The 13,226-nt window shown below is 39.3% G+C and overlaps 2 protein-coding genes across 2 annotated transcripts in view; one reads left to right on the forward strand and one right to left on the reverse strand.

The window, feature by feature from the left end:
• Positions 1-5,920, reverse strand: part of ITK (IL2 inducible T cell kinase) — a 67,292-nt gene extending 61,372 nt beyond the window's left edge. Inside the window, exon 1 of the mRNA XM_059062939.2 lies at positions 5,617-5,920. Within this exon, the coding sequence (XP_058918922.1) occupies positions 5,617-5,754 (138 nt within the window). The 5' untranslated portion in view covers positions 5,755-5,920. The remainder of the gene's footprint in view (positions 1-5,616) is intronic.
• MED7 (mediator complex subunit 7) overlaps positions 1-13,226 on the forward strand; it is a 116,601-nt gene that overhangs the window by 76,861 nt on the left and 26,514 nt on the right. The gene's annotated exons all lie outside the window — the stretch shown is intronic.

Here is a 13,226-nt window from a genome sequence, read left to right on the forward strand (position 1 = left end):
AGGCCACAACAGCGAGAAGCCCGCGTAACGCAAAAAAAAAAAAAAAAAGAGTTGGGAGGGGGGACTGGCCTACCTGCTGGTTTCTACGTGTGTCTCTGACCCAAATCTTAAGACTCCAACCTCCTGAATTCTCACGGCTAGCCATGATCTGCTGCCTCCAGGGAGTCCTAATTACTTACTCCTGCACCCAGGAATCTCCTGTTTGAAGTCCTTTATCACTTGCTTTGTTCTTAACTCTTCTGGTGTTGAGCCTTGTTCTGTTAGGGGTCCCTGTGTGTAACTCTAACCTCTCCAACTGTATCTATACATTCCTCCTTCCCTTCTTTTCTTTCTTTCGCAAATAATGAGTGAATAATATGTACCAGGCACTGTGGTAGACCCTGATGATGCCATCTTTAGCAAATTGGGCACCAGCCCTTGTAAAGCTTACAGTCTAATGGAGGGGAATGACATCAGTACAATAATCACATTAATAACTAGGTAATTACAAATTTGGCGTGCACTTTGAAGAAGGGTATGTTCCACTGTCAGAGCGTAACAAGAGGAGACGACCTAGGCTAGAGAAATGAAGGAAGGCTTCCCCAAGCAAGTGACCTTCAAAATGGGAGGTCTTAGAGTTGAAGAAAATCTTATGTGTTTGGAGCTTAGGGAGATGGGAGGAAAAGGAACATGAACTGAAATGGAGGAGACCATGGGATAGATTTTGGCATCCACTCTCAGGGTAAAGGGAGAACCACTGAAGGAACATGCCAGCTTCTGATGAGGGTCATCAGGACATGATCACAGCCACCATGTGAAAAGCTCACACTGGCTACTGTGTGGGGAATGGAGTGGTGGGGGGCCGGTGGAGTGGGGGCAGGGAGACCATTAGGAAGTGGTAGCAATCCCAGGTGAGAGGTGCTGGCAGCTTCCACAAGGAAGGTGACTCTAGGAAATGGAGAGAAATGGACAGATCCTAGAGGAACTTTCAGTGCCAAAATTTGGACACATGGTGGAGGCTCCCAGAAGTGAATGAAGACAAAGATTTGTCCTGGAATATATGTGGAAATGATAGAACTCATAACACATTTCATTGCAGAAGAACTATGTGGCATGGTTGCTGATTTTCAGGACTGCCCTTTACATGGAGGGCTCTAGAGCCAGAAGGCATTACGTACTTTGTAATAACCCAGTGGAATCTCCAATTGCCTAAGAGCAGCAACTGTTAATAGTAATAAGAACTGTTCAACAGCGAGGCTGTGTTGGCTCTGGAGACATAAGGGAGTTATTTAAATTCTCTTTGCCTCAGTTACATGCTCTGTAAATTGGGGTAATGATAGTTCCTAACTTACAGGGTAGGTGTAAGGATTAGATGAAATAATTCATTTAGCACAGTGACTGACACATAGTAAGTACTCAATAAATATTAGTTACTATAATTATTAGAATAATGGTGATACTCATTTCATTTAAAAAAATCAAGAAGGAATGTTTGATCATTTTAAAACATGTAAATAGCTTTATAGAGGGTCACGCAGCCTTCAGCAACCTTTGCAAACCCATACAGCTCTTAAGTGGTAGAGCTGCTCTTTGACCCAAATCTGTCTGACCGCTATGCAATAATGTTGCCAAAGCAAGGAAAGGGGACCCTCTCCCCACCTGCCATCTTTAATTTAGGAAGGATGCATATTATAAGAGATGTTTCTGCTGCTAGATCAGACTTTGGCTAAAGGGAAGTGTCCATGAGGAGTGGTGGCCCTATCCAGACAATGACTAGAATGGTGATCTTGACTGTTTTTTCTGTCCTGTGTAAGTGGTAATGGCTCCCATGCTATGGTGACCATGGAAAACTTGTTTCCTAAGGTGCAAAGAGTCATTAAAATAGGGAAACCTTTCCATTTCTCCTGAGGGCGTTTCAGAAGATCAAGATGGTCCTATTAGTACCAAGCTTATAGCATACTTTTCTCATGAAATACTCAGCATTGAGTAGTGTTGGGGTCCTTACTTTACAAATAGGAAACAGAGGCTTAAAGAGGTTAAATGTCTTGCCTGAGATCCCACATCTAGAAAGTGATAGAAACAGCATTTGAATCCAGCTGTAGCAGACTATTCTGGCCTCACCATTCTGTGACACTTGTCTCCCATCTGTGCTACCCCTGCCATCTCATGCTTACTCAAAGTGCCTGAGGCCCCCGCCCCCCCATTTATCTCTTTTACCCCTAAAAAGGATCTGATATCAGTCCTGTACAACTAAGCACGTTGTTCAGTAGGTGACTACCTCTCCAGAGTTTATTTTTATTTAAGCCTGCCCCTGCCAGTGGTGTGCTGGAGCCTGCTGATTGCTAAATTGTCAGGAGTTCTGTGAGCCAGTAGACTTTACATTGGTAGTTTGACACTGGTCATGATGGGAGTATTTACAGAAATTGGCAAACACCACAAACAAAGGCTCTCCCGTATTCTCTACTGCTATTACCACTACAATGATTGTTAGACATTTACCAGCATACCACTGGGCCCTCATCTTTCCTTGTCCTTTGTTAAAGAATGTCTGGCAACAGGGATCACATTGCTGAGAAATTGGCAGGCACAGGAGAGTGTCTGAAATCATGCCTGGTGGCCAGTCACCACGTGACAACTCCATGCTTCTTTCTGGCCCACTGCTCCAGCATGACAAAGGAGCTTCCCGGCCTCACAGAAAACACTTGCACATCTCAGTACTTTGAACAGGCATCTGACATCAGATCTAAATCCATGTTAAAATAAAAGGCTCAGTCAGTATGTATTATAATGACAATGGGCATGGAAATTTGAAATTAGAAAAAGACAGACTTATTTTGCAGAACTACAGTATTTGTTCCTGAATATGTAAAGGATTATTTTTATATGATGTCATAAATCCACAGAATTTTAGAGCTGCAATGAACATAATTTTACAAATGAGAAAAGAGAAAAAGAAGCTGAGACCCCGAGAGGGGAAATGTTGGCCCAACGTCACGCATCTCATGATGCATGTATGTCTCTACCCACACAGTTATAGTTAGTCACAGAATAGAGGGAATCCAGGACCCTGATGTTAGCCAGACTTTGAAGAATCCTTGGATGTTTCCCTTCATTTGAAAATGATTATGTTATGCCACCCTGCCAGCTCCTTCACAGATATAATGATGATACAAATAATAGCTAATTTTTACTAGGTGCTTACTAGGTGACAGGACTTATTTTAAGTGCTTTATATATTAAGTTGAACTACATATATGAAATTGTCAATATTTGATCTTTTTTTGATCTACCAAATGGTAATTTCTAATAGGTCAATCTAAATATATTCTCTCTAAATATTCACCATTTTTCCATGAAGTGAATACTATTATCACACCCATTTTACAGATGGCAAGACTGAAGCTTTAATTTAAAAATAAATTTAAAAAAGCTTTCTTCCCACAAGTGTTATTCTTATTTATGGGCAATGAACAATGTACTCTTGTGTGCAAATCGATGGCCCTAAGCAATGGAATGTACATAGAGCATAAACAATAATACCTGACATATCTTGCCTTTCTCAGTGACCTTGGAAAATTTTCTAATCAATAAATTTCTGTAATATTTAAAGAAATACTTTTTAAAATGTTATTTATGAATATAAAGCATAGACATTAGAAAATAAGAAATTTGATGTTTGTGCATTATATATCTGCTGTATCCCACATGGAAATGTTAGAAACTATAGCTCAGGTCTCCCCAGAATGAATTAATTGCCCTAGAATTTTCATAATGTTTGAATGAAGAAGCTGAGTTATTTTACAACATTGTCTACATGCAGATTATAACCAACAAAATTCTGAATCAAGACCATTTGGTTGTATGACTATGTGCAAATAATATTGTACAGAACCAAACAGTTCAAAAAAGCAGTTACACTCAGAAATGATCAGTTTAAGTACATGAGATGATGCTATGTCAAGTGTGGAGTCAGGAAAGAAAATTAGTGAAAACTGTAAAATGGGCTTTGAAAAAAATATTTAAACATAAATGACTACTCTTCAAATATGAAACCAGAACTTCTAATGTCCCATTCACAACAGAAAAAAAATTGACTGATGCCATGTGATTAATCAGCTCTAAATGATGAATTCTCCAAGTTGAAAACTTGTCTATTGGCCCTCCATTAATTTAGTCAACAAATATTTATTAAATATGTACCACAGGGGCCTTGCACATAAGTAATTCCATATAATTCCCAATTGATTGGCTGATTATTATCAGTAACCATCTGCTTAAGATGAGCATGTCTTTTCACCTCTAAAAAAGAGGCAGTATTATTTCACCTGCAACTTAGAAGTCTAGGAATCCATAGGCTCCATACGCGGCCTGGCCTCTTTCAAGTCTCCATCTCACTGAACACTTCAAACCTGGCTCTCAAAAGACCCCAAACTCATGCCTACACCTACTGAGTCAGACCCCAGCCAAGAATCAGAGTGCCCTTGTCTCTAAGTGACCATTAAGCACCAACGTTATTTCCCCTACCTCCTTGATGATGGAAAAATAATATAATGATATAGTAAGGAGGCAAACATGCTTCGAAAAGTCGCTGAGAAGGGCTATACAAGTGCTACTTCATAGAAACAAAGGAAAGAAGAAAGGAATGTTGTAGGTTGTATTTCCAGTCCTTTCATTTTATAAAGAATGAACCTGATGCAGAAGGTAGAGACATTTGCCCAGGCTAACTCACCTAGAGAGAAGTGGAGTTTGGTCTCCTGACCCCTATTCCAGTGATTTTTGTACCAAACTACATTGTTATGATTATTCGTGTTGCACTTATTATTATTGATGTTATGGAATATAAGACTATCTTTAGATATATAAATACTAACTTAGCTAAGCAGCTGTAATCGTCTAGATAAGAACTGCTGTTCTATACTGTATAACATTTTGTGCGTGATAGTCTTCTGGGAAGTTCTCCAAGGGATGAAGAGCTTTACCACTGGGCTTTGCAAATTCTAGACAATTAAATGCCCAAGGAGCATTATTCCCCATGTCAGGTGAGTGATGACCGTTGAGACAATTAAAACTGAATCCATAAAAATGTTGACACGGGACCCATCACTTAACCGTTCCATTTGCCACATAAAATATTATAATTTAAAAGTCAAACTTAACCTTGCAGGGGAAAGATAAGCTAATGAATAATAAACTTAGGGCTTCCCTCTTGGCGCAGTGGTTGAGAGTCCACCTGCCAATGCAGGGGACACGGGTTCATGCCCCGGTCCGGTAAGATCCCACATGCCGCGGAGTGGCTAGGCCCGTGAGCCATGGCCACTGAGCCTGTGCATCCGGAGCCTGCGCGTCCAGAGCCTGTGCTCCACAACGGGAGAGGCCCACATACCGCAAAAAATAATAATAATAATAAACTTACTCTTTTACAGTTTTTAGAACTGAAATCACCTAATACAGTTAACCCATCTCTTGACTTTTCTCCATGCTCTCTTCCAATTACTCTTACTGTACTTTTTAGGTTGTTATAACAAGTACATCTGTGTTTTCTGTGTTCTTATTTTATTCTATGTATATCTTCATGAGTCAGCTCAGTCTAACTATAAAATACTGTTTTAAAAAGGACAAAACAAAGTGCTCACATACCCCATGACGGTCCTCAAAGTATGCCAGGCTGGTTTTGGTTAAAACAAAGAATCGAACTTTAAAGTTTGAAGGAGAAGTTCTTCTCTTTTGTTGGGATTTCTTGATGAGCTGTTCTTCCAGGAGGATAAAGTTGTTCATGATCCAGTCCTTGAAAAGTGATGCACCTTGGGCATCACCCCTCAGCACAACCAGAGGAAAGAGCTTCAGGGCAAGGAATGAGTTGGAGAGGCAGTTGATCTTCAGAGAGTTGTTCAAAGGCAACTTGCCTCCAATGTTATCTCTCTACCAACATTCCGTCAACATTGCAGAGCTTCTCTTCTGATGTCAAAGCCCACAACCACATCCTTTCAAAATTCAGAAAACTCTGAAGCATAAGTAAAAATTATACATACCTTGCTGTACGGTTTAGAAATGATATTTGAAGAACCTCAGACTCAAAATGATATGACAGATTAGAGTTTAATTTTCATAGTTCCTGCTTTAGACTGTCTAACAGTTAAGGCATGCAGCACAAGGGGTAGAAACGTGGACTTTGGGGTCGATGGACAATAGTTTGTGTATTAGTTTTCTGTTGGTTGCTGTAACAAATTATCACAAGTTTAGTGCCTCAGGAATTTATTATCTTACAGTTCTGTAGTTCAGAAATGCAAAATGGGTCTCACTGGGCTAAAATCAAGATGTCAGCAGGGTTGTGATCCTTTCTGGAGGATCTCTAGGGTAGAATCTGTTTTCTTGCCCTTTCCAGCTTCTAGGATCACCCGCATGCCTTGACTCTCAGCCCTCTTCCTCCATCTTCAAAGCCTACAACAGCAGGTCAAATTCTCTCATCTCATACAACTGTAACCTCTTCTGCCTCCCTCTTCTATATTTAAGATTCCTTAGGATTACACTGGGCTTGCCTGGATAATCTAAAATAGTCTCCCTATTTTAGAATCTGTTTATTAGCAACCTTAATTCCATATTCTACCTTAACTCCCTTTGTCATGTAAGCGAACACATGCACAGGTTCTAGGGATTAGGACAAGGACAACTTTACCTACCACAGGTTGGCTTCTGGCTCCACCAGCTAACTAACTGTGAGACTATAAGCAAATTACTCAAGAGCTCTGAGCCTCAGCTTTTTTACCTGTGAAGAGGAATAATGGTGCCCCTACATGTGGGGCTAGTCTCCGGCTTCCTTGCCAGTCTCATCTCATACCTCTCTGCTCACACATTTTCACTTTAGCCATCGTGCGTGCTTCTCATGCTGCTTTGATCATCTGCTCCCTTTGCCTGAAAACATCTTCTCTCCCCTGCTTTGCCTGCTTTAACTCTAAATTATACTGCTAGTCTCAGCCATGTCACTTCCTCAGGGAAGCCTTCCTGGCTTTACTAAATCAAATCCGCCAATTATATATGTAGAGGGCACCTTATGACATACCCCTTATGACAATTGTCATTGTACTTTTTGGAGGATGATATTTGGATTAATGTTTGTCTCCCTCACTAGTCTGGAAGCTGCCTAATGGTAAGGAAGTCTATGTGTGGTTTTGCTCACCATTACATACTCAGCAACCATCACGGTGCCTGGAACATTAAAAGGATGTTTAGAAAAGTGTGTTGAATGAGTAATCACCAAACTGGGTTGGACAATTATAAGAGACAATGGGCATAAAACACTTAAGAGAAATATATTAAAGTTTATTATTCTGTTAAATTTAAATAAAAGCCCACAGTAGTTTGTCTGTGCTACAGAGAAATGATTGCTTTTCCATCGCAAAACATAGTGGAAGAGCAGAAAATAAGTAAATCCTTCAGAATGGCATAATAAAGTATATATGAGCTCTGAAGACAGACAAAATTACATTGGAGTCCCAGCTCTGTCACTTACTAAGCTGTTTCTTTGAGTGAGCTGCTTACCTCGCTGATCCTTGGTCTCTGTGAGGGTCCTTTGGAAGACAATTCCGTAAGCTCTGTGAGTGGTGGAGGCTAGTCATGTATCTGGCCTTAGAGTTAAGGTATAAAGTATCATGAATCCTACTTCTAGCATGAAGTAAATAACCAAGAAATCTCAGTGTAAGGAGATATGGCATATGCCAGACAGGGATAAATAATGAAACAGAACAATCATTATTGCTGTATAGGGGTGCAATGATCTAGAATTTATTTTTTTCATGTGAATTACCAGACTACAGCTTAATTTTGTCTCATATATTGGATGTCCCAGCATAATCAAGACACTCAAGATTGTTGGGGAGGGAATACTTTAAATGATTTCCCCACCTCCATTCTGAGATTTTAAGATATATGTGTGGAAATACACTGCCCAAAAGAGGTAGTATTTCTTTTCTCTCCTGAATATGGACTTGAGAGAGGGATTGCTATTCTCTCCAAGTATCTATTCTCCCCTTCTTCCCAGGTAACTGACTCCCTGAAGGTTATCTGGACAACTGGCCAGCCAGAATAAAGATTACATTTTTCAGTCATGTTACCTGTATTCTAGCTAATTGAACAGGGCAGAAGTTATGAGCACAGCTTCAAGGAAATGTTCTTAATGGCTATCATCATACCCTTTTCATTCTCTTTTTCCTCCTTCCTGCTAACTAGAATGTGAATGTGAAGGTTTGAGCTAGAGCAGCTATCTTATACCTTGAAATAGAAATTGCATGTTGAGGTCAATGGAGTATAAAATAGAAAGATTCTGGGGTCCTGATGACCTTGGATCCTCCTTGCAGCCTGGGAGCACTTTTTTTTTTAATGTAAAAAGAAGTAAAATTTTATTTTCTAAGCCCCTGTTATTTTGAGGTTCTGTCACAAACAGTAAACCTAATTTTAACTAATACAGTACATTTTCAAGCTAGACTGTAAAGTCCTTTGAGAAGGGTAAATTTATACCTGGTTTATTCAGGTTGAGAGATTTACAGACTTCACAAAGTATTCTCATGTGGGAAAGCAAAATGTCATCAATAGCTGTTGTAATAGGAGCCTTTCCTTTGCCGAGTCTCCATGGAGTGTAATTATAAGTAATTTTATTCTCTCTCTCTCATAGCACCTTCAAACCCACTCGCTGGGATTGGTTTTTGTTCTCACCTAAACATAACTTAAGAGGCCCAATATTTTCCCCACCACTCTTAGGAAAACATGTGTAAAAATAATCCCTTTGTTTTGTTTTAAAGTCCTATTGGGAATTCCCTGGTGGCACAGTGATTAAGAATCCGCCTGCCAATGCAGGGGACACAGATTCGATCCCTGGTCCAGGAAGATACCACATGCCGCGGAGCAACTAAGCCCGTGAGCCACAACTACTGAGTCTGCGTGCCACAACTATTGAAGTCCGTGCACCCTAGAGCCCACACACCACAACTACTGAGCCCACATGCCGCAACTACCTGAAGCCCATGCGCTCTGGGGCCCACATGCCGCAACTACTGAGCCTGTGCACCTAGAGCCTGTGCTCCGCAACAAGAGAAGCCACTGCAATGAGAAGCCTGCGCAGCACAACAAAAAGTAGCCCCCGCTCACTGCAACTAGAGAAAGCTAGAGAAAGCCCATGTGCAGCAACGAAGACCCAGTGCAGCCAAAAGTAATAAATAAAACATTGTAAAAAAAATTCTAAAGAGAAAACAAAGAAAAACAAAAAAAACCCCTATTGATAACTTTTGGAGAATGCTTGGAAAACCAATTTATTATTCTGTAAACTGCAAAACAAAGGGAAAGAATAAAATATATTTCCTATTTTTCCTGAAGAGCCATATCTCAGTTTAGTAGTCAAGTATTTAATGAAGGAGAGTCCTTCTTTACAGAAGAATTCCAATGAATAAATTAAGGGGTGATAGAATATCACCATTTTGCAATCCTAATAATGCATAAAGGTTCTAGGCAATGCTCATCAATGGCTGCTAAAATCATTATGTGAAGAGCCAATAGGAAAATCTATAATTTATTTATTAGACTGATAGCATTGTAACACATTGATCAATCTTAACAGCAGGAAAAGAGAGACAATCAGACATTATGTATTTCCTGAAGTGATGCAATAGTAAGTACACAGAAGCCTTGCCAAAAGAAAAAAAATCAAACAATCTCATCCATCCTCTAGATCTAAATTCAAGTTTGCAGGAACTACAAGAGATAAAGAAACATGACAAATGACAGCATGGAGATAAGTTCAGAATACAGTGGACCCTCTGTATCTGCGGGTTCTGCATCTGTGGATTCAACCAACTGTGGGTCAAAAAAAAAAAAATTCCAGAAAATTCCAAAAAGCAAAACTTGAATTTACTGTGCACCAGAAACTATTTACATAGCATTTACAGTATATTGACAACTATTTATATAGCTTTTATATTGTATTAGGTATTATAAGAAATCTAGAGATGATTTAAAGTTTACAGGAGGATATGTGTAGGTTATATACAAATACTATGCCATTTTCTATAAGGAACTAGAGCAGTTTGTATTTGGGAGGTCCTGGAACCAATCCACCATGGACACCTTGGGTCTGTACCCAAATCGCTAAAGACAACTGACCCCATGTCTGTAACAAGTAAGTCAGAGGGAGAACCCATAAGATTAAAATAGACTTTAAGAGCCATATCAAGCATTTGCTGATTTTGTTTGGATTTATATTCAAACAAATCAATTATATAAAGACATTATAAGACAGTTGGGAAATCAGAACACTGCATATTTGATGACTAAATTAATTTTAATTTTTAAGGCATGATAATGGCACTGTTGTTATTGTAAAAGTCTTTATTGTGCACAGAAACATACAGAAATAATTATTGATAAAATGACAAAATATATGAGATTTGCTTGTTATAATCCAGTGGAGGGGCAGGGCAAGAGATGACAAATGTTTGGCTGAGCTGACTATTGAAGCTGGGTGATGGATGGGTTGGTGGTTCTTTATTCTCCTTACATTGCTATATGTTTGAAATTTTTCATAATAAAAGTTAAGAAAAAGGCCTGTCCAATTCAGTCTAATAACAAAAACTCCAAACACATATTCAATTTAATGCTTTTCCTCAACCTAAGCAGAGGTCTGGTACAGGCTTTGAAGCATGTTGCCTTTTCTACTATATCCTAACTCCTCCTCCTTCCCCATACACTAGCCTTGCTTCTGACCCACTCCTTCAGGCTCAGGCTTGGGGCAAGAAGGGAAACAGGCACTGAATTCAATGAGGTCACAGTTGTAATCTTAGGCTGATGCCCTCTGAATGTGGTGGATACACAATTGTTGCTTTTTCTTTTGTGAGAAAGTTTTGTCATGTGTGTTGTTGCCATTATTTTCAGAGGGCTCTGACTGCAGTTCTCTTGATACTGGAGATACCAGTCTGACTCCCAGTGAGCCCAGTCTTCAGCTCTTGGACTTCTGCTGGTCCTCCTGCAGTGTGCCTCCCCTGCAACTCTGTTGGGATCTCTTTGCCCATCTTTGTTGTCCTCTTGGGTAAATGTTCCTTGAAAATGAACCGCATGCCACTTATTCCCTCCCATGGCTCTAGAGAAGACTCAGGTATCCATTGATGTATGTATGTACCATTTGCCCCAAGTGTAGCCTCTTCTCCATCTGACACCAAACAAGGAGCTCTTCCACAAGATTTAACCTTTGCCTTTCTCCAAATGGGATTTAGACAACAGTCCTCATAAACCCGATGAGACTTAGGTCAAGCTAGTGAGTAGTCCTTTAAAGTTCCTGTCCCTTAGCTTCTGGTGGATGCAAACATCTGCCCCCTTTCCCCCTGAGTGGGTTGTGAGAGGAAGTGCACAGTGCACCAAAAATTCTCTCTTGGTTTTTCAAGCTTTTGTTTTCTAAAAGCTGGAGGTAGGCAAAGACTATTACTGGCAGAACTTGTTTTGCTTCCTATTGTGTCAAGCACGGATGATAAGGTATTCTACTTTAGGATAGCAAGTCACTTGATTCCTTTAATTGTGTTATTTTAGGTCTTTGAGGCCTCAACTGAAACTGAGTTGGAAAAGTTTGTTTAACATCCTCTAACAAAGAAAAAACCAATTCAGCCTGGCACTACTGGATCCAGCTACTTAATGACATCAGAAATTTTGATTTTCATTTCTTAGTTTTGTGTCAGTTTCATGCTTAGGAAGGCTTTCCTCTGTGGCAGCAAAAGGCTGACATTTTGCCAGTGGAACTGGATTCTTTTTCCTAATAGTTCCAGCAAATGTCTCAGAACTGTGAATCATTGCCCTGGCTTGGGTGAGTTGCTAATATGTAGCTCAGTCATTACAGCCAAGGCAATAGAATATTCTGTTGTCTATTTCTAGGTCTGCATCCTTTCCTGGATTTGGGGATGGGTTACAGTCGGCCCTATCCAGCCACATGGGCTGAGAATAGAGAGAGGTTTTCCTCTAAAGGGACACCAAGAGTGTTGCCACTAGAGGAAGTGGAAGGGATGTCAGCTCATCAATAAATCATCTCACACTTACTCTGCCCTGAAGCCCATCTTCATTGTTCTAGCATTTGAGGCCCTGCAAGTCCAATCCTTTTCTCTGGTCCAGGGAGTAGCCATTTAGATAAGTGGAGATGCTTCTTACATAACGCCAGAGCCCTCCTGTGTCCAGGATGAAGAGATCCTTCAACTGCACCCTTAGGATGTGGCTTCCAAGGCCTTCATTATCCTTGTGGTTCTCATCCAAACTTGATCAGGTTTATATGGATCTGTTTAAGAGTGATACCCAGAATATTTTGGTAATTATATAGCTTCTATCTTCTGAAAAATTAAAAAAAAAACCTTATTCCTTCTAGAACTATTAATCCTAGAGAAAAAAAATAACATGAGCACATAGAGGTATTTGTACTAAATGTTCATTGCAGTGTTTGTAATGGAAACAACCTATATGTGCGTCAGTGAGAAACTGATTAATCTATGGTGCATCCATTCAGTGGCACACTGAGATAACGAAAATGAATGAACAATTTCTATAATGTATCACTCTAAAAAAGTACAAGATCTATTGTTAAGATAGAAAAGGTACAGGCAAATATGTATGGCATAATCCCATTTTTACATAAAAGTATTTTGTGTTTGTATTAATATGTATGTATATGTGCAGGGCAATGTCAGAAAGTTTCTATATCAAACTTCCAGCAAGGAACTGGAAAGGTAGAGAGATGTTTTGCTTTTTAATTTATGTAATTAAAAAAGACCATATTATGGGGGAATTTTTTACTTTCCAATTTAAAATAAAAGTATGTCCTTTGTCAGAAATAATTGGTTTGATTAGCAGAAGATAGTGATAACTGGGGTGGCCAGTTAGACCTTAGAGCTTAGACCTAAGTTTTGAACTATATATATATATAGTTCAAAACTATATATGTATAGTTCAAAACAAATACATATATATGTATGTATGTGTGTGTGTGTATATGTATATATGTGTATATATATATATATATATATATATATATATATATATACACACACACACATACATACATATATATGTATTTCTGGTTACAGAAGTGAAATATATTCTTGCTGGAAAGAGCCAACCATCAAATAGACAAAAATAATAATCACTTTTAGTCTCACCCCTCAGAGATAATCACTGTTAACATTTATTTTACTTTCTTCCAATATTTTTTCAGAGTTAAATTTAATATTTATTCA

This window comes from Kogia breviceps, chromosome 4 (genome assembly GCF_026419965.1).
Source record: "Kogia breviceps isolate mKogBre1 chromosome 4, mKogBre1 haplotype 1, whole genome shotgun sequence".
In the NCBI taxonomy this organism is placed as follows: domain Eukaryota; kingdom Metazoa; phylum Chordata; class Mammalia; order Artiodactyla; family Physeteridae; genus Kogia; species Kogia breviceps.